We start from the raw sequence: 27,234 nt of genomic DNA, 5'->3' as shown, positions 1-27,234 counted from the left end.
TTCTGCTTTTGATAGATTCTGTTTTTCGTGTGTTGTTTGCTTATTTTGATGAATCTATGGCTAGTAAAATAGTTTATAATCCATAGAGAAGTTGGAATACAGTAGGTTTAACACCAATATAAATAAAGAATGAGTTCATTACAGTACCTTGAAGTGGTATTTTGTTTTCTTTCCTTAACAGAGCTCACGAGTTTTCTATTTTGAGTTTTGTGTTGTGAAGTTTTCAAGTTTTGGGTGAATTCTTTTGATGGATCATGTAACAAGGAGTGGTAAGAGCCTAAGCTTGGGGATGCCCATGGCACCCCCAAGATAATCCAAGGACACCAAAAAGTCAAAGCTTGGGGATGCCCCCGGAAGGCATCCCCTCTTTCGTCCACTTCCATCGGTAATTTACTTGGAGCTATATTTTTATTCACCAACATGATATGTGTTTTGCTTGGAGCGTCTTGTATTATTTGTGTCTTTGTTTGCTAGTATACCACAATCATCATTGCTGTACACACCTTTTGAGAGAGCCATACATGAATTAAAATTTGATAGAATACTCTATGTGCTTCACTTATATCTTTTGAGCTAGATAATTTTGCTCTATGTGCTTCACTTATATCTTTTGAGCTAGATAATTCTGCTCTATGTGCTTCACTTATATCTTTTGAGCATCATAGTTTTGCTCTATGTGCTTCACTTATATCTTTTGAGCGTTACAATTTTTCTCTATGTGCTTCACTTAGACCTTTTAGAGCACGGTGGTGGATATGTTTTAAAGAAACTATTGATCTCTCATGCTTCACTTAAATTAATTTGAGAGTCTCTTAATAGCATGGTAATTTGCCTAATAATAATATGCTTGGTATTCAAGATTTGTGAAACTTTCTTTTGAGTGTGTTGAATACTAAGAAAAGATTGAAGCATGATAATTGTTTTGAGATATGGAGGTGATAATATTAAAGTCATGCTAGTTGAGTAGTTGTGAATTTAAAGAATACTTGTGTTAAAGTTTGTGATTCCCGTAGCATGCATGTATGGTGAACCGTTATGTGATGAAGTCGGAGCATGATTTATTTATTGATTGTCTTCCTTATGAGTGGCGGTCGGGGACGAGCGATGGTCTTTTCCTACCAATCTATCCCCCTAGGAGCATGCGCGTAATACTTTGCTTTGATAACTTCTAAATTTTTGCAATAATTATATGAGTTCTTTATGACTAATGTTGAGTCCATGGATTATACGCACTCTCACCCTTCCACCCTTGCTAGCCTCTCTAATACCGCGCAACTTTCGCCGGTATCATACACCTACCATATACCTTCCTCAAAACAGCCACCATACCTACCTATTATGGCATTTCCATAGCCCTTCCGAGATATATTGCCATGCAACTTTCCATTGTTCCGTTCATGACACATTCATCATTGTCATATTGCATATCCCGGTACACCGCCGGATGCATTCACATAGAGTCATATTTTGTTCTAAGTATCGAGTTGTAATTGTTGAGTTATAAGAAAAATAAAAGTGTGATGATCATCATTATTAGAGCATTGTCCCAGTGAGGAAAGAATGATGGAGACTATGATTCCCCCATAAGTCGGGATGAGACTCCGGACGAAAAAAAAGAGAGGCCAAAGAAGCCCAAATAAAAAAAGAGAGAAAGGCCATAAAAAATAGAAAGGCCATATAAAAATAAAAACATATAAAAAATGAGAGAAAAAGAGAGAAGGGACAATGTTACTATCCTTTTACCACACTTGTGCTTCAAAGTAGCACCATGATCTTCATAGTAGAGAAAATCTCATGTTATCACTTTCATATACTAGTGGGAATCTTTAATTATAAGAACTTGGCTTGTATATTCCAATGATGGGCTTCCTCAAATTGCCCTAGGTCTTCATGAGCAAGCAAGTTGACCCACTTAGTTTCTTTTTGAGCTTTCATATACTTATAGCTCTAGTGCATCCGTTGCATGGCAATCCCTACTCACTCACATTGATATCTATTGATGGGCATCTCCATAGCCCGTTGATACGCCTAGTTGATGTGAGACTATCTTCTCCCTTTTTGTCTTCTCCACAACCACCATTCTATTCCACCTATAGTGCTATATCCATGGCTCGCGCTCATGTATTGCGTGAAGATTGAAAAAGTTTTGAAAAAGTTAGAGTATGAAACAATTGCTTGGCTTGTCATCGGGGTTGTGCATGATTTAAATACTTTGTGTGGGGAAGATGGAGCATAGCCAGACTATATGATTTTGTAGGGATAACTTTCTTTGGCCATGTTATTTTGAGAAGACATAATTGCTTTGTTAGTATGCTTGAAGTATTATTATTTTCTATGTCAATATAAACTTTTGTCTTGAATCTTTCTAATATGAATATTCATACCACAATTAAGAAGATTTACATTGAAATTATGCCAGGTAGCACTCCGCATCAAAAATTCTCTTTTTATCATTTACCTACTCGAGGACGAGCAGGAATTAAGCTTGGGGATGCCTGATACGTCTCCAACGTATCTATAATTTTTGATTGCACCATGCTATATTATCTACTGTTTTGGACTATATTGGGCTTTATTTTCCACTTTTATATTATTTTTGGGACTAACCTATTAACCGGAGGCCCAGCCCAGAATTGTTGTTTTTTTGCCTGTTTCAGATAAACGGAATATCAAACGGAGTCCAAACGGAATAAAATCTTCAGGAACATGATTTTCTCACCGAACGTGATCCAGGAGACTTGGACCCTACTGCAAGGAAGCAAAGAGGTGCTCAAGAGGGTGGGGGGCGCCCCCCCTAGGGCGCGCCCCCCTGCCTCGTGGGCCCCTCGATGCTCCACCGACGTACTCCTTCCTCCTATATATACACACGTACCCCCAAACGATCAGAACATGAGCCAAAAACCTAATTCCACCGTCGCAACTTTCTGTATCCACGAGATCCCATCTTGGGGCCTGTTCCGGAGCTCCGCCGGAAGAGGGCCGTCATCACGGAGGGCTTCTACATCATCATAGCCTCTCCGATGAAGTGTGAGTAGTTTACCTCAGACCTTCGGGTCCATAGTTAGTAGCTAGATGGCTTCTTCTCTCTCTTTGAATCTCAATACAAAGTTCTCCCCCTCTCTTGTGGAGATCTATTCGATGTAATCTTCTTTTTGCGGTGTGTTTGTTGAGACCAATGAATTGTGGGTTTATGATCAAGTCTATCTATGAATAATATTTGAATCTTCTTTGAATTCTTTTATGTATGATTGGTTATCTTTGCAAGTCTCTTTGAATTATCCGTTTGGTTTGGCCAACTAGATTGGTAGTTCTTGCCATGGGAGAAGTGCTTAGCTTTGGGTTCGATCTTGCGGTGTCCTTACCCAGTGACAGAAGGGGCAGCAAGGCACGTATTGTACCGTTGCCATCAAGGATAACAAGATGGGGTTTATTTCATATTGCATGAATTTATCTCTCTACATCATGTCATCTTGCTTAAGGCGTTACTTTGTTTTTAACTTAATACTCTAGATGCATGCTGGATAGCGGTCGATGAGTGGAGTAATAGTAGTAGATGCAGAATCGTTTCGATCAACTTGTCACGGACGTGACGCCTATATACATGATCATGCCTAGATATTCTCATAATTATGCACAATTCTATCAATTGCTCAACAGTAATTTGTTCACCCACCGTAGAATACTTATGCTCTTGAGAGAAGCCACTAGTGAAACCTATGGCCCCCGGGTCTATTCTCATCATATCAATCTCCATCACTTTTATATTGTTTTGCTATTTACTTTGCCTTTACTTTTTACTTTGCATCTTTATATCAAAAATACCAAAAATATTCTATCTATCACTAGGCCCTGCCCCGTTTCTCCTACTCCTCTTTTCGGCCCCCGTGCGCCGCCTACACCTCCTGCTCGCCTCCCTTGCCGCGTCCGACTCAACCAAATCCGTCGCCGTGGGCGCCGCTGAGCTAGACGCCCCTGAGGATGAGGCCCTGGACGCCGTCATGGAGGCGCCAGCCGTTTAGAGCAGGAGGGTGCGGGGGGGGGAGGGGGTGGAGGTGGTCGGAGAGTAAGGGCAGCCACCGGAGAAGGCCAATGTGTAGGTCGAAAGCCTGTAGGTCCTATTGAGGTGTGAGCTGCTCCTGTTAGCTAGCAACCTCCCTCTCTGCTTCTGGATCGAGATTGAGGCAGAGATGGTGCTGCTCGTGGAGGAGAGAGAGGTCGCGCGAGGTATGGAACAGAGCACGACGGCTGATAGGGATTGGACGCGTAGAGGAGCGTCGGTGGTAGGGAGGTGGAGACCGATCGAGGGCCGAGTACACACAAACCAGATGTGAGGGGGAAGAGTCTGACAATAGGAGCTTCGCAATTCAATACCTTGCCATCCAAACAAAAGTTATAATTTGTTGCTCTCTTCAGATTCCAACTGCCCAATACATGTATAACCAAACAAAAAGTTGGCATTGAAGTTCAATAACAATGTCTTGTGATACTGCCATTGGAGCCAATTCAATGCCAAGCTCATCAATATCTACATCCAAACAGAGCGTAAGGTTGGTTAGGTCCTTTCCTTATGATCCCATCTAGGATCGCCATATATTCATGTCATCCTCCACATGCGCCCATCATGTTCTTCCATGGACACATCAATAAACTCAAGGGTAGTAGTCCGGGAGTAGATCCTCACCTCCTTCTAGACTAATAATAGTCCACCCTTTCTTCCATCTATACTAGGAGCCACCAGTCTATGATCAAACTTTAGTTTCCGCATCAGACCCTATGCCTTATCATTATCCAAATGTGTTTCAGACAGGAAAATCACATCGGGGTCAAAACGCCTCTGAAAAATCCAGAAGCGATCGAACTGTCAGGGCACCGAGAAGGCCCGACGACCGAACACCTTGTTGAAACAAACCAAAACCAAAACCAATTCTTTGTCCAGACGGTCCAGATCAATGGCACATGCACGTACTTGCCGTACAACTAAGAGCAACCACTCCAACAGGACAACACAACAATGCAAAGACTCTTAGGGCATGTACAATGGTAGATAAGACAATCTTATCTTAAGTTTTGCATGTAATTTAGATATGATAAAAAAATATGTCTACAATGGGTTATATCTTACCCTTATCTTCAATCACTAGCAATTCCTTAAAACATGATGAGACAAATTGTGCTAAGAGATCATCTTTTGTCTTATCTTAAATAAGAGAAGACAAGTCTTTTCTTATGAGTTCTCTCTCCTCCACCTCATCATTTATCCTAAGTGGCACTTCTAAGATAGCACCATTGTACATGCCCATGGTCCACGGACTGGAAAAGCACTAGACCACCCGAAGGAGCCGGCTAGGACATCGACAAATGCCCAGGCATGAAGTAACGCTCATGGACGGGGCGGAGAGAAAACAATCGATCCGACGAAGCAAATAGGCCAGAGATAATTACGACGGCCCTACTGCCATGCAGACGGAGGGGGTTCGGAGAAGCAACGGCGATGTCGCCGCCGCTGTAGAGGCGGACCGCGGCAGTCGCCCATGCAAGACATAGATGTGTCGCCACAGCCCACGTTCCCAACGCGTACCCAGATTCTCTACTTTTTCTAAGCACAAAATTGCATGTTTTTTTCCTTTCTTGTACTAGTAGAATGCCCGTGCGTTGCCACGGGCTTCCGAAATATTTTTCTAAAGTTATGTAAAGATAATGCATGCTAAATTTCACAGGTAGAGACCATATGTAGAGACAATGTAACATGGTCACAAGTGCATAATAATTGAAGTTCACTTCACTTGTAATGTAAAGTGATCACAAAATAGAAAATTAACAATGTGTACAAACATAGTCTGTCGGCATGATACAAAAACGAGTGAATTAGGCAATATGACGAAGGAAAGATCGATAACAACATTGAAAAAGAATACCTTGCGCGGTAACATTTAAATTGGCATTCTTTTTTGATTTTTATGAGATATCACCGCTTCCACATCATTATGTTATAAAAAATTCGATGAAGCCCCCTTTTAGTGACGTCGCTTCGGAACCCTTGTCGATGGATTCCTTTTGTGCATCTCCAAATTCCATATCTATGTCTCCTATATTCTAGAAAAAATACATAAAGAATACACCTTTTGTATTATACATACAAAGATTAGCTATATGCACCTCTTCTCGTAGTGTTTCAGTCAGGTCAGTCATCGTTACATCAGTGTGTATGTCGAAACCCATCACTTTTTATCTCTGATGAAAGAAACATATATAATATATACAATAAAAATAAAAGTGAAACTAACACAACTATTTTATTTTGTAAAATCGAAGACCCGTTTTTCATATTATTAAAAAAGACGTTGCATTTATCTCGGAGAAAACAACCAACTATAATGTTCATATATAAATAAGCAGTCATCTGAAATTTCTTGAATCATTTTAATTTATTTATATAGGCTAAGGAAAATTGTCCGACGAAAGATAAAAGCATGCAAGCAATCCAACACAAACCAAGTATATTTGGTTTCTTCTCTCAAAATTGTGTTTTTTGTGTGATACTTTGAATATATCTAATAAGTATAAAAAATATTTTTTTGTATGCCCCATGTTTAATTAATATATGTATACGCTTTAATATATATTTGTTTTTGTATGCCCAAATCAGCTACCAACACGGCCCAACCAGCACCCAATCTACCCCTAAAAAACAAAGAAAAACAGCACCCAACCTCTCCTTCCCCGCACGACCCAAGCCCAACCAGCACATGTCTCCCTCCCCTGATCCCCTCACTCTCTCCACTCCCAGACTCCCAGTCCACTCACGATGCCAGATCTCGGCGAGTCACCCACTCCACCCCCTCCACTCTCGCCTCCACAGCCGGCGACCTCGTCTCGCACCGCCGCCCCCTCTCATCTCCTCCCCAGCTCCCCTCCACTCATCTGACGGCGGCTAGATGCGCACACAACCGGCGACCAACATCACACAAAGGTCGCCACCGCCGGCGGTGGAAGGACAGTCTTCTCCCGCCGCTAGCCGCAGCCTCCGCCTCGCCCTGATCCTCGGCCTCCTCGACCGCCGCTCGCTCTCCTCGGAAGCACCTCGCCGCCTCCCTGCCCATGCCGTGTTCGCCGACTGCCCTGCTCGCGCCGACCTCGCCAATCTCGCGGCCGCGCTTGGCAGTGCTCGACTTGTCCTCGCCGCCTCCAGCGGCGCCGGGTCCTTCCCGTGCCTCTACCGCCTCCTGGACAAGTCATCCTCTCCCCAAATCGACACCCGCCCCTTTGTCGAGCCTGCCGTGCCAGCGACATGAGCAGGATGGTGTACACCGGCTTCACAGACATGTGGCCGTCGAGGCTTCGGATGAGGTCGACGCGGATGAGAACAGTTCATAGAGCCGTACCAGGTATAGCTACTCTTCCTCTTCAATCAATAGCAGGCAATTCTGTGTGCGGAGGTTGCAGCTCACACGGGTTTGTGGAGGTGTTGGCTCCAGTATTTACCAGGGATGTTTGTAGATTTGTTGGCATATGAACCAGTACATAAATTGATTGATTGATTGCTTAGCACAATGTTGGTTAGACTAAATAATTAGTTGATCGAATTATTTGCATCTGACATGTTGCACACATATATCAGGCAGAACAAGCTGTTCCACGCATGGGGTCTGATTTAAATATTTTCGGAGATGCATAACATGCCAAACACTTCTAAAGGTGTCGTGTTTTCATTGAACGGCCGCGGGTATCTGCACTTGCACTTGTTCTGTTGCATGCACACATTTTTCGGGTTGAGAGCACCGCATGGTCCGTGCATCATATGTTTCACCACCAAGGCGTGGAGTTCGGGATACTTCTGCTTGTCTGGGAGCTCGGTAGAAATGAGTCGATCGTACTGCTCTGGAACGACAAGCTTATAGGCAGAATCCATGATCAACAAAAAGTGTGCGTGGGGGAGGCCCCTCTTCTGGAACTCGACTACGTATACATGAGCGACAACAACACCCAAGATATTCTTCTTGAACAACATCTCTTTCATAGCCTCTAGCTTGCCATGGAACACACGAGCCACAAGATCAGGTCGGTCTTGCGCTGTCTGACCAGGAAACAACTCATTCGTTATCTCTTCCCAGTTAGGGTTGCAGGTCATGGTCAAGAAGATGTCAGGCTTCCCGTAGGTATGGACAATTGCCATGGCATCCATATGCCTCCGCTTCATGTCGCGGTCGCCACCTGGGTACGTTCCAGGGAGCACTATCCTTACTCCAACAGCGCTTGCTCGGGTCTCCCCAGATGTAATTGCATCAACAACTCCTTTATACAGGTCGGCACGGATCTTTGTCTGGTTCTTCCTGTACCATTTCAACCTACAACTCTCAATCTTGATGTACATGTCCACCCCCATTGCTGGAGCAATCGTGCTCCACAAAGTATGGGATTGAATATACCAGGTCATGTCTGGAGCATGTAACAGTAGTAGTCTCTCACCGAGACGCATAACCTGCTATTCCCCTCTGCACATGGATGAGTAACGCGGACATTAGGATTCATATAAGAAGTATACAATTCATCTAAACGATAGAATACGCATAAGGCTTACCTGCATCCTCATCATCATCATCATCATCATCACGTCTACCTCTTGGTTGTTGCACAACCGGCCAATTGACATCACGTTTAGGAAGTTTCGGGTGCCAACCGAGCTCCCCCCTTGGGTAGAAGAGTGGGTAAGAGAGCGGGTCATACGAGCCAGCCGTCACATGTATATTGTGCCTCTGGTTGTCATTCCCGCAAAGTGTGATCCTACGATCAAACCTCCTCGCTAGGTTAGTGCCCTCCACCCAAATTGTAGCGACCTCAGATGACAGAGGTCTATTATACTTCCGTTGGTCTAGTCTCTAGTCAGTGTTGAGATCTATCCTATAATCGTCGAGGTTGTCCCTGTGCGCACCCAAACTCCTAAACTGCTGGGAGTACGGGTTTTCTCTGAGTATGTCCACTAACTTTCTGACGACATCCTGGTCTAATTGCTCGGTGGCAGCCTTGCGATGGGTTAGGCCTAGGTCATCATCGTAGAAGTACAACTGTAGATGATCTGGACGTGACGTTGGCCCGAAGGAATGAACATTGTGGTAGATGGTGCCATGCGCCCGGAACGTGTACACCCCAGACTTCATGTTTGTGTAGCTTTCATCAAGGCTAACACCAAGGGTTGTGAAGGAGAAGTGGCCGTTGAAGAACCGTATGTTCTCCCGAAAATGCCTTGAATCCGCATCCATGCTAGACCAAAGCCTCATTAGCTCCGGGATGGGCTCCGGTTGCTTCAGTTGGATCTGCCCACTGCGACAGCAGAATCCCGAGGCCTCGGACACAAACTTCTTGGCCTTGCGGTGATCGCAATTTGTGGCGTGCTTCAGGATGTGTGTGTGGTCTGGGAGGTTTGAGTAGACATAGTCCAATGGATCATGGTCGACATAGGTATTGTGACTTGAGTCTACCAATTCGTCGTGCTCCATGTCATCAGCATATGAGCCTGCAAACAATGTTTAAAATTAGTGATATTCCCAACGGGTGGATGTTGCTCAAGTGGGTGTACATACCTTCACCAGCAAACAGGTAATACTCATCGTCAAAGAGGTTGTCAGGGTTGACATTATCATTCATGAGACGACTAAGGTAAGCGTCCATGTCGTCTGCTCAGGTGTGAAACCAATAAATGAGGGTTCAGTCTCAAGGGACGCAAGGAGAGTAAGTGGGAGTGTTACCTTCACTTCTGATCGTGTACTCCGGTGTGCTAGATGAGGTCGAGGCACCGTGTGCTTCCACTACGGTAAGTTTTCCACTTGAGCTCATTTCCGGTATGGAGATGGACCTGACGGTTGGGGTCCTCACCCTACCTGCAAACCTTGCATTACGCCGATCTAGTAGAGCATTCCTCTCACCACGTGGTACCTTCGGTGATGTTTTTTGCTTGCCAATTTTCTCCTGATGCTTGTTCGCCGCCATACTTCCCTTGCAAGCTCGCTCTCTCATCCTATGCCTCGCTCTGGACTCATGACTCTGCTCGTCCGCTCCATTATCCGCTATTGTTACCGGATCACTGGTTAGCTGGTCGACACTTTTCAGGTGATCATCGATTTTGACTGGGTCGTCATCTACAGCCCCGTCACCGAAGGTTCTACTTAGGTAGGCACCTGCAACATTTTTGAGTTGTCATAAACAACTGTAGAATGTTTACAAAATGAAAGATGGTTCATGATGGGATAAGTACCGTCGGTTTCGGTGTTTCGAATGTATGCGGGGCTCTTGGTGACAGCAGGAGCACGATCAATTTGTTCACCATGGGATTGTTGCCCAGGATCCAACATGAGGATATTATAATCCATCGTATTGGCACAGTAGGCGGCTGCACCGACACGGAGCAAGTAAATATTTGTTTAATGCATACGAACATAAGATGTGGAGTACACAGGCGAGGAATACCGTAAGATTTGAAGGTGTGACCGCATGTGATCGCCGTAGCTGAGGTTGCTAAATTAGGACGAGGCATCGCGGTGGATTCAGCACACGGGGTGTTCCGGATAGCTTTCTCCCGCTGTCGGCGCCGAGCACCAATCTCCCCTTTCTGCTCTGGTGTTAAGCTATCTCGATGTTTCTGAGTCGTTTCCCGTCTTTGCGTGTTTACTTGTTCCTTCTTCTTCTCGTAAGCGGCTCGCCTCTTTGCATTTATAATATCTAATGTGTTTGTGTCCTTTGGTGTCTTCATCTCATAAGCTGCTCGTCTTTGTGTGTTCAACTTATCCTTTTGTTCTTGGTACCCTTCATCTTCTATTTACTTTTTATAAGTTGCTCGTCTCCGTGCATTTATGACATTATTTTTTTCCGTTGATAATGTCCCTTTACGTTGGCCCTCACAGCCCCTTATAGCTGGACCTGTTGTTGTAGGTCTATACACATTAGCATCCGAACCAGAACAATCAAGTTCAAAGCTCTCATGGTTGACTGGAGGTACAACAGTAATACTCCCTCCGTCCCAAAATAAGTGACTCAACTTTGTACTTATTTCTGTTTCTATGTTTGTAGAAAATCAAAGGAGGTGTGAGTTCGGAAGTAATACCTGGACTACCTATGGGGAGTTCTATGGTTGACGCAGAGGGGATTGTTGCTTCATGTATAATCAGGCCGCTCAATGGTTGTGAGTCAGCTGCAATGGCTTGCGAAAGGGATTGTTCAAATTGGTAAAAATTCAATATGAAAGGCATTTAAAGATTGTCTCAGAGTTATACCTAGACTCCCTTTGGGTAGTTCAATGGTTGCGGGCGATGGGGTTGGTGCTTCGCGAATAAACACTCCGCTTGATGGTTGTGGGGAAGATCGGTTGTCTTGCGAAAGGGACTTTGCTAATTAGTAAGAAACAACATTGAAGGTGATTTACTAAAAACATTACACAAATTCCATATACCTGGACCCTCTTTGGGGAGTATATTAACATTGGTGTCTTCACCAAGAGCGTGTCGGAGGCCATTTGTCGCATCCATCTGTCGTTGTCGGTCTTCCTGCTTTTTCTTCTTCTGATAAGATTCTCGTCTCTTTGTGTTCAACTTATCCTTTTGTTCTTGGTACCCTTGCTCTTCTTTTTTCTTCTTATAAGTTGCTCTTCTCCGTGCGTTAATGGCATCCCTTTCTTCCTTTGATAAGGTCCCTTTACGTTGGCCAGCATGGCCCCTCGTAGCTCTATCTGTTGTTTTAGGTATGCACACATTAGCATCCGATTTTGAACAGTAATAGTATTTATGGATAAAATCATGCACCATCAGGGTTGCAATATATTAATTATATACCAAACCAGATTACGCGCAACAATCCCCTCTGATGGATTAAATTTACCGCTTCATTATATTTAGAAATTCGAAGGAGGTGTGAGTTCGGAAGCTATACCTGGACTACCTTTGTGGTGTTCTATGGTTGACGCAGAGGGGATTGGTGCTTCATGTATAATCAGGCTGCTCGGTGGTCGTGGGTCAGATGCAACGACTTGCGAAAGGGATTGTTCAAATTAGTAATCACCAATATCGAAGGCATTTAAATATTACGATGAGTTATACCTGGACTCCCTTTCGGGAGTTCTATGGTCAAGGGAGACGGGACATCTGCTTCACGAATAAACAAGCCGCTCGATGGTTGTGGGCCAGCTCCAATGGCTTGCGAAAGGGATTGTTCAGATTAGTAATTTAACAATCACCAAATACCAATCAATTATCAATTCAATATACCTGGACCCTCTTTGGGGAGTCTATCAACATTGGTGATATCAGCAAGAGGTTGTCGGAGCCCCTTTGTCGCCTCCATTTGTCGCTGTCGGTGTTGCTTAGCAAGATTCACCCTTTCCGAACGAGAACCAAACGGGGTCAAGTCATTTGAGGACATCACTGTCATAGACAATTGTCATTGGCAAAGCAGATCAATAAGTACCGTATACTCTATTTAACGCACTTTAATCTACATTGAACAGGAGTAAAGTAAGTTCTTGGCATGTTTGGTACAATAATGCTTCTCTTCAGTTTTTGTGACCAATAACCAGCATTGTCATCTAATGCATTGCTTGCTACAGGTTCCGTAAAATGGCAGCGGGTAGAGTTCTTGTCCTGCACAAAGGAAGGTAACTAACCTTCTTGTATTATCTTTATATCTGCATGATTTTGGTGGAGGCAACAGAACAATTTGAAATGCATTGAGTTGTGCAATGGATTAACTACTTTGGTTCAAGTTTTCTTCTTCCTAAGCTGGTCGAGATTAAGAAAAGCAAAAAAAAAAGAAAAAAAGGAGAGTAGAAGAAACCACACAGAAAAGCATAGTCAGGGGACAACATGAAAATGTTGCTTTGGCCTGGCAGCATCATCTCGTCCTCCATTTGTAGTAATTTTTCTCGGACACAAATCTTATTTCTCATACGCCACTGACAAGACAAACTTGCTTGGAGTTTTGGCTCCAGGGAGCATATACTCCCTGGTGAACAGTAAATAGAAAACAAGATCCTGAAGATGGATCTTGTTTTGTAAACACAATAAATTTTCAAAATCCTGAAGTTTTTCTGTAGACCTTCATGTTAGTGTAACAAGCGTGCTTGCCAATTATTTCAGTCTACTCCTTGCTCTTGATTTGGTGTCATCACTCTACTTCTCTCCATACAGTTTCACCCTGGCATGAAAAGCTAGTTCTTATTATCCATGTCATTTATTTTTGTATGCATTGGTAACGCTCATATGTATATATGTGCTCCTCAAATATTTGGATTTTGAACCACCAGACCATTCAAATAAATGCATGGACTCTTACCTAAATATAAATAAATGGCAGGGATAGTTCCATCAGTACATGCTTGAGGAACACTATGTTTGACCACCAAGATAGGTTTGTGCCAAGTACTGATTTGTGATTTGTGACAAGTACTGATATGTGACAAGTATATATACTAACTGAAGATAGTTCCATCAGTATATATAGAAACTGAAGATAGGCAACTAAGTGCATATAAGTGCATACTGGATTCCATATCAATTATGTACCACAGTTATTTTAACAAGCTCTTGATAATTAAAAAAAAGGAACACTATGGAGCTAATCTGAAACTGAACAATCATATTCGTGCTGCATTTATTCTGATAGCGTTGCTTGTTGAATAGAAATCATGTATATAGCAAATTATCCTCTCTGAGCCATGTTCTTGGTACAGGTTACTTTGGTAGAACGTCACAAAAATTATAGACGGGGTTAGGATACCTCTCGAGAAGCAGTAAGTTTTCGAAAGGGTTGAATGTATACATATGTCAAGCCTTGCTATGCATTGGTTGTATACTTAAAGCAGTTGACTACTTACTTTGAACAGGTATATGCCTCGGTAGCACACAAGAACAGTGAGGACCATGTACTAATCGGACGAACAGTTGGGGCTATGTCACACCACCAATCGGACAGTTGTATAGTTAACCCAGTCTCTTCCCGCATTAGTTTAACCAGAAGTGAACTGTGTACAGGTTACTAAGCGTGGAGAACCTGTGTCATAACATGTCGCTAGCAGCCACGCCGGCACCGCACACCTGATCTGACGGCAAACTTTGAAGAAACTGTTCAAATACACATGATCCAAACGCAAACCTGGAAGCGTGGAGAATCAGGCCTTGCCAGCCCCGCTCGGAAGATAGGATTTTGTTGTATATGGAAAGAGCAAAAATATTAGATTAAACTGTTGTTTATGGAAGCTTCTCGTGATGGAATTTTCCGATATGATTCCATATGTTTTGATTTGATTGGTGTCGTAAATTGAAGGAAAGGATGGAAGGTTTGTTGTTTTATATGGAAGGGGAGGGAACGTTTGGCTTGGTTCTTGTGATGCATGAAATAAAACCGGTCTCGGTTTTCGGTGGGAAGTAAAAAATCGGTGGGGGGGAGGGATCGGGAGATCGATGGGACGGTGGGAACAAACGAAGCGAACGAACTACTTACATACTCAGACATTAGGAGTAGAAGAGAAGATACTCAGACATTAGGAGTAGAGAAGATAATCGCTCCGCTTTTTTTTCCCACCACACCTATATGCGTGTAGCAGAAAGAACGTGGTTGAGTTGGTTAGGTGGATAGTGGTATCCCCAATCCACCAGGGTTCAAATCCTAATGCTCGTATTATTCCTGAATTTATTTCAGGATTTCCGGCGATGCGCTTTTAGTGGGAGGAGACGTTCCCGTCGACGACGAGGCGCCTATGGTGACTTTGTAAATCTCAAGATGATATGCCGGCTCAGTCTCTCGGAGGTGCTCATAGAGGTAGGGTGTGCGTGTGTGCGTTCATAGGAGTGAGTATATACACGTGTATATGAGCGCTTGTGTCTGTACTGATGCTAAAAAAAAGAACGTTTCGAAGTCTAGTCGGATTTTTTTTTATGGAAGTCCAGTCGGATTCATGGTCAATTGTTGTTATCTTTACCTACTAATAAAGCGGCTACCGCTTCTGGTCGTCCGTTATTAAAATTACCCTCTAAGTTGGTAAAAATTACTCACCTATACCACTCGTAAATAGAAAAACGATTCGTTTTTCTCTTTCTTAACCCGCCACCGATAGAGCTTGGTTCATGTAAGAAAATGCCCTTACAAAACACAACCGAACAAACCAGCTTACTGGCCTAGTCCTTTCTCCACAATCCAGGAGACCTCGGTTCGAAACCTGGTCATCCCCATTTTTGCACCCTTTTTTTCGCGAATTTCAATTGCCGTAGTATAGAGCTACCTTGCCAAGTGTCTCTTAACAGTGTGTCTACACAGTACCCCTTTTTTTCGCGAATTTCAATTGCCGTAGTATAGAGCTACCTTGCCAAGTGTCTCTTAACAGTGTGTCTACACAGTACAATACGGCCACAATATTCTCTTTTAACTTTTTTTTTGCAGATTCAAGTATTTTTTTAAAATATTCATATCCTTCAAACCCCAACTTTAAATTTAGCATGCTAAATATGAAAATCGCCTAGAAAATTTTGTACATTCTAAATATAATGTTATCTTCCATGTTAATTATTTTTAAAATTATTTTTATGTTGCACCCTTAATTAGTACTTTCATTTTTCTATTAAAGACACGGATGTTTCTTACTCCTTTTTTTTATATGTTGCTTATTACCAGATTTTCATCCATCATTTGGTTCGTCCATTTGCACATAAAATAAAAAATGTTCACAATTTTAAAATGTTCATGAATTCAAAAAATATTCTTGATTTTGGAAAATGTTAAAAACTTTGAAAAAGTGTTAACAATTTTAAAATGTTCATGAATTCAAAAAATATTCTTGATTTTGGAAAATGTTAAAAACTTTGAAAAAGTGTTAACAATTTTAAAAATGTTCATGATTTCAAATATGTGCACGAGTTTTAAAAAATGATCATGATTTAATGTTAAAAACTTTGAAAAAGTGTTAACAATTTTAAAAATGTACATGATTTCAAATATGTGCACGAGTTTTAAAAAATGATCATGATTTTAAAAATTGTTCATGGTTCCACGAAATTGAGAGTGATAGTGTATCTTGATGATGCAACAAAGCGTGGCCATGGCCATTGAAGATTATGAAAAAAATCTTCCGTTACAACGCATGGGCCCTTTTGCTAGTATAATATAAATGGAGGTGACACGTACGTACGTTGGGACTAATTTTGTGTGCGTGACCGGTGATCGATCCTAAGTGCCGCCGCGAGAGGCAACATGTCGATGCGTACCCCGTACGTCCCTCTCCAACATTGTTTCCTCGTGACTTTTTTCTGAAGTTTTTTCCTCATGAGTTTCTTTTTTATATCTCAATCGAGACCAGTGTATTTATTTTCTTTGACAAATTTTTATTTATTCATAAAAGAACATCGGTTTACTCTAGTCTATATCTTTTCCCCCTACCATGTTTTTTCTTCTTCAGAATTACGTGTTTCTCGTCTACTTTTTCTGGGGAGCAACTAGTTCGCTTTTTCGGGAGCCTCGCAACGATCAGCGCCACTTGGCGCGCTCTCAGCCATTTGCCACGTGTCGCGCTCTGGATGCTTCCTTCGGATTTTGTTTTTTTTTATTTTTCCGCACGTGTTTTCGGCTTTTTAAATGGTTTTTTTTCCGGGTTTTTTGACGTTTTGGTTTTCCCCCGGTCTTTCTTAGCTTTTTGATCAAAAAAAATTCGGGAATTTTTTTTTTGCGTGAAAAAATGCATTTTTTCCTTTCGCGAAAGTCACGGTTTTTCTTCCGCGAGAGGCACGGTTGTGCTTTAGCAAGAGTCACGGCCGTGCCTTTTGGAAACGAAAAAAAACACGTTTTCTGTTTTTTTTTCTTTTGCGAGAGTCATGGTTTTGCTTCCGCGAGAGGCACGGTTGTGATTTCGCGAGAGGCACGGACGTGCCTTTTTCGGTAAGGGAAAAAACCATGCTTCCGGCCCGGTTTTTTTCATCCGTTTTTTTCATGAAAAAAAAGTTCGTCAAAATCTATCAACATGAGATCTAGTTTTGAAGATCTCGACGCGAGGAATCCAACAATGAAAACGGTTCGAGATTTGGACGCACGGTTTAAGAGATAAAACGTTTTGAATAAACGGATCTACGAAAAAAGGGAAAACTCCCAGGTTGCGACAAGTGGTGCGCTGCATGTGCGCCACTTGTCGCGACCTGGGAAAGTGGAGTGCTTTTTGCAATGAGTACTCATTAATTAGTGATTTCGCTTTTTCTGTCTAGGTTCATTAGCTTCCTTCGTGTTTTGGATAAAACATATAACTATTTTTTTCGCTGTGGCAGACATAAGATCTTAGTAACGAGGGGTGCCACAATTTTACACATACAAAAATAGAGGGTGTTCGGGCATATCTTTAGTAGTACATCAGTTTAGAAATCAATGAAAATTGCATGACAAATAATATAGTAGTAATTATTTTGCAAGAATACAAATAATATAATTTTTTTGTGGGGTACAAATAATATAATTTGGTGATGGCCAAAAAAGGGTATGGATTTATAGATCGAGAGGAAGAAGTAATAACAAGTCGAGATCAAAGGATCGAAACATTTGGTCATGTTAGCGGGCATCTCTAGGTTCTTCATATTAGTATACTATACTACATCCTTCCTTCGTTTTTATTTACTTTGCATATTAGTTTTGATTAAAATCAAACTTTATAAAGTTTGATTAGGTTTGTAAAAAAAATATGAATATTTATAATAATAAATTTATACGATGTGGAAATATATGCAATGATAAATCCACTAATATATATATATATATATATGTGTGTGTGTGTGTGTATTTGGTGGTGTATATGTTAATATATTTTCTACAACCTCGTTGAAAATATATATAGTGAATTTAGACAAACCTAATATGCGGAGTACATAAAAGCGGAGGGGGCATTATTTTTAGCTTAAGATTATGCTTTTTAGGTTTTTTTTAGCACGTGAGAGACGTGACACGTGAGCGAGCGCTTGTTCCTGCGCGCTGGGCACCCTCGATGTGAGTTCGGTCAAAAAGAAAAGAAAAAACATATGGCAGCGCGCCGTCAGCTTCCCCTCCCCATTTCGTTCGGTCGTTCCCCTTTCGCCTCCCTCTCTAGTCCCCACCCCCGCCCAGGAAGAAAGCTTCTCTCTTTTCCCCTCGCCGCGCCGACACGAAATCTCCAAAACCCTAGAACCACCCCGCCGGCCCCCATGCCGCCCATACGATGCCCCGGCCGCCCGTTGATATACCGTCTTCCAGACGGCCGAAGCATCAATGTCTACACCGACGACGATGGGAATTTTGTCACCGGCGGATCGGAGCCACGGCTCGTCTCTGATCTCTGCAGAGAAATCGACTCCGAAATGCGGCGCCGGCACGACGACCTTTCCCGCGGCCGCCCCTCCCTTCCTCCATCAGCCACCGCCTCCACCGTATGTTAGATACAACTAATAAGAATTACAATGAGATCTCTTGGAGAAATCTTCTCCTTGGTTTCAATCTTTGCAAAATAATAATAATTTATACTATTCCACAGTCTTATCCATCTTTTGTTATTTCAGCTGCGAGGACACCGAGCAGGCAGTGCGTATTGAGGCCCCATCACCGCCAAGGCCTTTTCCACCTGTTTCTTCACTGATGCCAACAAGATTGCTCATTAAATATTTTCTGAGGGTTGATGCTGACGGACTCTTTCACACATATCCTCGTCGAGGCGGCCCGTTTAAGAGCTTGAAAGAAGCTCAGGATGCTATAGACTCCCATCACACTAATCTGTGTAAATTCAAGTAAATCTTCTCTCAACTTTGTTTCGATGTCTAAGTGCTGAAAAATTCAATTATGTATATGCCTTGTCCTATGCTAGCACCTTATATGCAAGTATATTTCTTTTTAGCTCACTCGTAACTTATAGTTAAGCCACCACTAGCTTTGCGCACCCCATGGTGACAGGTAGCAGTTTCAGTGAAGTGGACAGAATAGTATTGTGACACAAAAGATCAATTTGTTAAAGTCGGGTGTATCTAAAAGGATCAACCATCCGAGCTTGTACTTTCCCTCAGCTATGTGACTGTATTTTCAGATTCCTGGCCCAGTGTTGTTTTACGGGTCAGGACTTAAGGGCTTCTTGTTGCTTGTTGGTGATCACTGTGGACCATTGCCGTGATATAAGAGCAAACCGTTGAGACCTCCTTTGGTTTACAGGAATTCTGAAGGAATTCTAGAGGACAGGAATTTTGTAGAAAAAATTAATTTGAAGCCCTTTGGTTTGTAAGAATGGATTTCCTATTCCTATGTAGGATAGGAACCAATCCTTAACATTTCAAAGGGGAAAAAATATTAGCCTAGACCCAATGGAAAAGTTCCTATCCTATGAATCAAATGTCATCTCTTTCCTAATTGGAATTGAGATACATGTCATTTCATTTCCTATGGTTTTCCTATTCCCATAATATTCCTATCCTACGAACCAAAAAGGGAAATCTCCCACGGAGCAAGTAAAAATCTGAGCGTAAATGTCTTGCTTAGCCAGTGCTTCCCCAAAACAGAAAACTTCACCTTTTCAGGAAGTTGATTTTAAGTCCAGTCATCAAATGCTAAAAAACACACAGAATTATCTTAAGATTTCTAGCCCCCTCCAAATCATCCTCAAGCATAAAAAATGGTGTTGCCAGCATACTTCTGTATGGCTAAACCCCCATATTGTGCAGCCGAGGGACTAAGCCTTTAATGAAACCTTATTCTTGGGCTCTTTTAATCAGAGTAGCCAGAACATCAGCAGCAATATTATAAAAAGTATAAAGGAGAGAAGGGGTCTCCTTGCCCGAGCCCCTTCCTAGTAACAAAGTATTAGCCATAAACCTATCATGTCACTCAGAGTATTAGCAACCTTGCCATTGCAGACAACAGCTTTAGGCCCTGTTTGGTTCGGCTGTGGATTTCTAAAAGCAGCTGTGAAAAATGATGTGAAAAAACAGCTGTGGAAAATTTGATGTGAAAAAGATGTAGGTCATTTGGCAAACCAGCTGATACAGCTTTTTCAGATTTTGGCCCGCAGCGGAATCAGATTTTGGAAAGCACGTCCTGGGCTGCTTCCGCTTTTTGTTCAGATTTTGGCAACGGATTTCTGAAATCGCGTTCTGCTGGGTTCGCCCTTTGGTTTAGATTCTGCTGCGCGGCAGCGGAATCCGTCGATAAAAGCTGAACCAAACAGGGCCTTAGTCCACCGAACAAACTTCCTAGGGAAACCTTTCCTTTTTAGGACTGAATACATAAACTCCAAATCGATTTTGTCTTATGCCTTCTCAAAATCTACTTTAAGAGCTTACAAGAAGCTCAGGACGCCACTGACTGTCATCACACTAATCTGTGTAAATTCAAGTGAATCTTCGCCCGAATTTTTCTATTTGTAAGTGTTGGAAAATGCTTATATGTATATGTTGTGTCCTATGCTATCATCTTGTATGCAAGTATATTTCTCTCACTCAATCGTTACTTGTACAGTTAGGCCACCACTATTTGGTACACCCAATGGTGATAAGTAGCAGTTGTAATGAAGTGGACTGAATACTGTTGTGACACAAAATATCAATTTGCTAATGTCTGTTGTATCTGAAGATCAATCATCCAAATACTCATAGCAATTAGCTGAACAATCTTAAATGAAGTGATCTGCAAGTAACCAACTTTTGTCATAGTCCATCTTCTATCACAAAAACCTAAACCAGTAGGAAATACAAAAGGCTAATTCCTAATAAAGGTAGTAGATACTGCTTGCTAACTAACTTTCCAATCAATTTCATTTACTGGCAATGGTACTCTCTAAGTGCCCCTGAACCTGAGTCTACAACACACAAATTTGCTTAACGGACCTTTCGTTTCCTGTGCTGTTTTGGGTCCAGGTTAGCTAGGGCTCGTAGGCTATATACTGAGGACGGTCGTTTTTTCTTTCTTGGCTTCACCGTTGATGGGTGTTTGTAAATATTGGTTTCGATCCATCTTAGTGATTTCTTCTTAATGAAAAATGACGACGGTTCCATGCAGGTTTGAGAAAATATAATTATCTCAATTAAAATCCTCAAATTGACGTTTAACGATCATTGTTGTGAATGCTAGATTTTTTTCCCAGCTCAGACCAGTGTGTTGATAATTTTTTGGTCTGTAATAGGCTGTGAGTTTTAAGCATCATCAATTTCACATCCAACAGCGATTACCCCCCCCCCCCCCCCCCCAAAGTTTTTTTTGCATAAAATAATGCATGAAGAACTTAGTTCTTTATAAGTATGTAGGAAATTCAGTTTCGCTTAGCCTTGTATTGTTTATTGCTACCATGAGTTGTGTTAGCCTTGGGGGTTGTTTGGTCTATCTCTTATTCTCTTTGCACTAGGTACATGGGGGATCTTTCAGAGGAGGATATCCATGTGTGGCAGACCCTGTACTGGCCTAATGGTACAAGGATGAATTCCAAACAAGCTTTGGATGTGATGATCAACCGTCGCCCCAAATGGGATGTGCTTAATGCTTTACTGGACAAGTACAATGAGGACCATCATCTTTTTGGGGTTTGCCCTCTTCCTCACTCCCTTTTGGCTTTGCTCTTGATTCTTTCATTACTGATACGATGTATGTTTACTATGTTAGGATTTTGCATATGAACTGAAGGAAATTGTGAGTTACAAACCACATTTTCAGGGGAAAAACTCTCCATACAAATGCAGATCATTCTCTCATTTAAATTTGATTGTCAAGAGTGGGTCGAGTGCCGTCGGCGATCTTTTCTTCGCTGTATATGTGCTCAGCTGTATATGTGTTGTTACGCCAGAAGCTAACGGTATATTCTGCCATTTAGTATATCAATATACGCGTCTACTAATTTTCTCCGCTGCTATTTCTGTTTAGTCATTTTTCTGAATGTTATAGCTCGTTATTTTTACATGTATGCTCACAGTCAAGCTTCTTAAAGATGACCATTTTCTAAGTTAGCTAAGCAACTACCACAAAAGGCCATTCCTGCAATAGAGTTTTGAGTGAATCCAATGTCTACATAGTTCAAATGCTGAAGCACCACCATGGTCTAACATTTTAGATTTTCCACCATATTAACAATATGGGAGCATGTTCTCCAGTTATTCTGAGGTACAAAAAGAGCATACCAATACCTTGAACCTGATGGTGTCTGGAACACAGCCTAAATAGGACCTTAATGGCGGTGGTCCTGCTGCTTTATGTAAGCAATCATATGAGTCTGGTGGTTTGCACTGACACTGCACACAACACATGTAGAGCGTGACATTTGAAGGAGTGCATCTCTCCAAGTATAGGCACTAACTAATTATGGTTGTAATGCTAGCGATGCATGGTCCGTAAGCACTAGGCTACTAGCATGTCCAGGCATGTTCCATATTAATAATGTATAGAATTAAAATTCCAACATGTCTCTTAATTTATCAGATTTTGTGGAAAAACAATTCTGCACTTGCAGTTATCCGGTTTTACGAAAGCAGTTACCAGGTTCTCAGATATAATTGCCAAACTGTTTTGATGCGATTGTCGGGCTTTGTGGAAGCAATCACTAGATTCTCAAATGTAGTTGCCAGGTTGTTTTGCAGTAGCTATTAGCTTCCCCCGATGCAGTTGACTAATTATTTAACAATAGCTATGGGGTTCTGAAAAACAATTACTAGGTTGTTTACAAAGCAGTTATTGGTTTGTTTAATATTATAGTTTAGGTTCATCGATTTGTACGGTATATGCATGTTTATACTCGCGAAGGATAGCATCAAGGATAAAAGGTCGTGCTATCCAGTGGTTCGGTATTAGCTACATGTTTTGTGGTATAAGGTTACCATTGAAATTAAAAAGGTACTTAACCTTAGTCTCTGCATGTATGAATTTCATGTCTTGTTTTAGAGTAAATTTTTTGAGAGGGAGGGACGTGAACATCGAAGAAAAGAAGCATGCATACATCTCCTGCATCCCTGTCAGAAAAAGCAGGTCTCCTGCACAAAAGCTGCAGCGTCCCTATAGGCTATAGCAACCATTCAAGCCTCGCTGTAGTGCCACTGTCGTGTTAATGTAGCACTTGCAGAAAAGATTCACGCTTGTGTCACCCCAGCAGCAGATCGGGTGCGCCCAATGGAAATCCTACACGGCCACGAGCCACCACATGCTAAGGCAGCCGTGCGACCGTGTCCAAAGTAGATTTTCGAATGAATTGGTTTACTAGTCCTAAAGACGCGCCCCTGACATTTTGTTAGAAAATATGTTTTGTTAGAAACTTGTTGGTGCTAGAAAATTGTGCTGCTATGCGCAGTGTACAACCAGTAATTATCAAACAGCAGAAGACCAAATGAAGGAAACACATTAACAATACTATAATTCCTGATGGATGGAGATAACTAGCCAACAGAACAATTCCTAATCTTGGCATCTAGTAACTACCTCCTCCGTCCCATAATATAAGAGCGTTAAAACGCTCTTATATTATGGGATGGAGGGAGTAGTTTTTGTTTTTAGGGATAAGGAGGGCGAGCTTTACCTGAACGGAGCTGGCTGCCGAGAGCGTCGGAGGTATGGCAGTAACATGGGTGAGCTCCTTGTTGGGAGTGCCTGGAAGAGGGGAGGATGTCGTGGCGTCAGCCCGGAAAGATAGCAATGTGCCCATAGGTCAACAAGGGTCCGCAAGAACTGCTCCACACCGTCAGCACAACGAGAGTCTCACCTTCGACGCCGAAGCTGCAAGAGCGGTGCTGTAGATGTAGGAGGAAGTGCATCAGGTTGGGTGCATTCGAGCTGCTGCAGCCATCCGCGCGCGTATTGTTGAGCGTTGACATCTACTATGGTGAGGTTGTTCTCATTGTTGGCCTTTGGGCGACGCCTCCGCAGCGTCCTGGCTCGGTGGCTGATGATGGGCAGTGCATCCACCATGAGTCCATGACGAGGTCGTTGCTGTTGCTGAACTTGGGCGAGTGTCGTGGCTTGCCTTAGGTAACGCCTCTGCAGCATCGTGGTGGGGCAGCGCCTCCGCATCCAAGGGCGGGTACTTGGCAGCGTCGTGGCTGCCTGCCTCGTGTGTCACCTGAGCATCCAAGGGTGGCGTGACGGCAGCGTCGTGGCTGGCCTCCTCGACATCTAGGGGTGGTGTGGACGGGGAGATCAGACTGGGCTGGATTTGCTAGGGTTTGGAGAGATTAGAGGGGGAGAAGAGGATGAGGAGAGAAGGCGGAGGAGCCCGCGGGGCGGAAGAGACTGGGGGAGAGGGGCTGGCGGCGCCGAGACGGGAGCGAGAGATGGTGGCTGTGAGATGTGAGGGGAGAATGGGGCACAGGGGCCCGAAAGGGTTTGGGAGGGCTGCAAACGAGCTTTTCAGGGTTCGCATGAGGTCCTCGTTTGTGGCGGGAGGTGGTATCTACCCTTGTTTGCAGTAGAAGTTAGCCAATCGGGCGATACAAAAATAATACAACGAAGTGGATAGGCTGGGAGGACTTTGAAGCAGCTTTTCTCCCGAGGAATTCTCATTTTGCATTGTTTTAGTCACTCATTCTGCTATTTAGTATACTCTCTGCTTGCTATTTTTGTTCATTATTTTTTCCAGAATGCTAGGGCCAAAATCTTTGTGAATGTTTGTTTGTTCCAGACTTGCAGTCCTATTTTGTATTTTGAATAGTATCAGATTTATGATGCGTCAGATGTTGATTAATAACAAAACTACAACATAATTATAGGTGAGTGCTGTGGATGTGGAGATGATGTAAAGCACCCCACTGGTGTCGAGTACAAAAAGCGAGACAAGTTGCCTGTTCGGCGCAATGGTTGTGGGCGAATGTCAGAAGAATTATTCGATGAGGTATTATTAGTCACGCAAAAAACTTGAAATGTTATGGATGTGAAGATGAGCCGTTGTTAGTTTCATGTATTGATCTTTTCCTTTTTGCAGTTTATTGTTGTTCGTGATGAGGATTGGCTGGATGCGGAGGAGGCCAGGGTGAGACGAGAGTCTAGGATGAGCAACAAAGGAGATGGCCAGGGAATGAGGGGCAGATACGTCATACTGGCAAAACGGTAGATGTGCAAGCATAGAGTGGATTTCTGCATGTGTCAAAGCAAGGCGGGTGGTAGAGAGTGAAGCGATTGTCTAGTCAGGTCTCCCTAGCTCCCTTTTGTTCTGTTTCACTATGCTTAGATCTTAGGACTCCTCTATAGTGGTGTCTTTAGAATGCCAGAACAAGAAGAAAGAACCTGTGGCAAGACGAGGAAGTCGCCAAGCCATTGTAGCGTGTGGCCTGGTGCGTTGCTATCGTTACAGTCGGTACCAGTGGTACTGAGCAAGTACTCTGTGTTGGATGTTTCATACTCCCTCCGTCCCATAATATAAGAGTGTGTGTGTCAAAAACGCTCTTATATTGTGTGACGGAGGGAGAAGTATCTTGCTTGCTGCTGTAGAAGCCTTTGTTGGATGGATGTGAAGGTGAGCAGGCAGAACCAAAGTGGCTTCTTTTTTAGCCTTTGGCACCGTGTTGTGTTCGTGGTTTGGTTTGGAAAAGCAATGCTATTGTTGCAGTGGATGATATCTACTAGCTTAACATGATTGAGAGTTTCAAGACCTGCTGTGATAGTGAACTGATCATAATAGAAATTCAGGGTAGCTGTCGTGCCTTGTGCGACGCTGGCTGGACGGACTCTCGAGCTAGAGGTTGTATTTGTACGGAATGATGCACATGGGCGCTAGAATTTTTACTAGAACGGCACGCGTGCCATGGTTTGACAAGAAATTTCAAGTTGTTGTTTCTTAAAGTTTGGGGATGCAACACTTATGTCATGAGGCTTCGGCCTGATAAGCTCGAATCCAAAGCGGAGAAGTGCGTCTTCATAAGATACTCTACTAAAGAGACCATTGGGTATACATTCTGCTACAGATCCAATGAAAAGATTTTTTTTTGTCAAGAATGTGTCATTTTTAGAGGAGTTTCTCTTGAAAGAAATGAGTGGGTGAAGGTAGAACTTGATGAGGCAATCGTATCTTCATTTGAATTGTTTGAATTGGAAGGTAGCACATCACAGAAAGCAATTCCCATGATGCCTACACCAAACGAAGAGGAAAATAATGATGATCATCATGAAACTTTATATCAAGTTACTATTGAATTCGTAGGTCAACCAGGGTACATTCCGCACCAGAGTGGTACGGTAATCCAGTCTTGGAAATTATGTTGTTAGACAACGATGAACCTACGAACTAAGAAGAAACTATGATGAGCCTAGATTCTAATAAATGACTTCAGGCCATGAAATCCGAGATAGGATTCATGTATAAGAACAAAGTATGGAGTTTGATGGACTTGCCCGATGATCGGCAAGCCATTGAGAATAAATGAATCTTTAAGAAGAAGACAGACGCTGATGGTAATGTCACCATCTATAAAGCTTGACTTGTGGCAAATGGTTTCGACAAGTTCAAGGAGTTGACTACGACGAGACTTTCTCACCTGTAGTGATGCTTAAGTCTGTTAGAATTATGTTAGCAATTATTGCATTTCATGATTATGAGATCTGTCAAATGAACGTCAAAACGGCATTCCTTAACGGATTTCTTAAGAAAGAGTTGTAGATGATGCAATCAGAAAGTTTTGTCGATTCTAAGGATGCTAACAAAGTATGCAAACTCCTGCTATCCATCTATGGAGTGATGCAGGCATCTCGGTGTTGGAATATACATTTTGATGAGGTGATCAAAATTTTTGGTTTTATACAAACTTACAGAGAAACTTGTATTTATAAGAAAGTGAGTGGGAAATTTGTAGCATTTCTAATATTATGTGGATGACATATTATTGATTGAAAATGATATAGAATTTCTGGAAAGCATAAAATGATATTGGATAAGAGTTTTTCAATGAAATACCTCGGTGAAGGTGCTTACATATTGGGCATCAAAATCTACAGGGATAGATCAAAATGCTTAATATGACTTTCACAAAGCACATACCTTGACAAAGTTTTGAAGAAGTTCAAAATGAATCAGTCAAAAAAAGGGTTCTTGCCTGTATTATAAGGTGTGAAGTTGAGTAAGACTCAAAGCCCGACCACGGCAGAAGAAAGAGAAAGGATGAAAGTCATTTCCTATGCCTCAGCCGTAGTCTCTATAATGTATGTCATGCTGTGTACCAGACCTGATATGTGTCCTGCCATAAGTTTGGCAGGGAGGTACCAAAATAATCCAGCAGTAAATCATTATACAGCGGTCAAGAATATCCTGAAGTA

General features: G+C 42.4%; 1 protein-coding gene and 1 long non-coding RNA gene across 2 annotated transcripts; both read left to right on the top strand.

The window, feature by feature from the left end:
- The first annotated feature begins 6,725 nt into the window (after nt 1-6,725).
- Nucleotides 6,726-14,330, top strand: LOC125520070. The gene is made up of 6 exons (XR_007288407.1): nt 6,726-7,385; nt 10,924-10,986; nt 11,062-11,216; nt 12,590-12,637; nt 13,712-13,771; nt 13,865-14,330. It is a non-coding gene; the product is annotated as an uncharacterized LOC125520070 (long non-coding RNA).
- A 3,741-nt stretch (nt 14,331-18,071) lies between these two features.
- On the top strand, nt 18,072-25,552 carry LOC125522702. The gene is made up of 6 exons (XM_048687743.1): nt 18,072-18,410; nt 18,540-18,764; nt 21,362-21,536; nt 21,616-21,805; nt 24,699-24,820; nt 24,911-25,552. Exons 1-6 carry the CDS (start codon nt 18,253-18,255, stop codon nt 25,037-25,039), a joined length of 999 nt encoding a protein of 332 aa, XP_048543700.1. The 5' UTR covers nt 18,072-18,252; the 3' UTR covers nt 25,040-25,552.
- Nucleotides 25,553-27,234: the final 1,682 nt, after the last annotated feature.

This window comes from Triticum urartu, chromosome 7, assembly GCF_003073215.2.
Source record: "Triticum urartu cultivar G1812 chromosome 7, Tu2.1, whole genome shotgun sequence".
Classification (NCBI taxonomy): domain Eukaryota; kingdom Viridiplantae; phylum Streptophyta; class Magnoliopsida; order Poales; family Poaceae; genus Triticum; species Triticum urartu.
The sequence above is the reverse complement of the archived record's forward strand: the minus strand, read 5'-3'. Positions and strand labels throughout refer to the sequence as shown.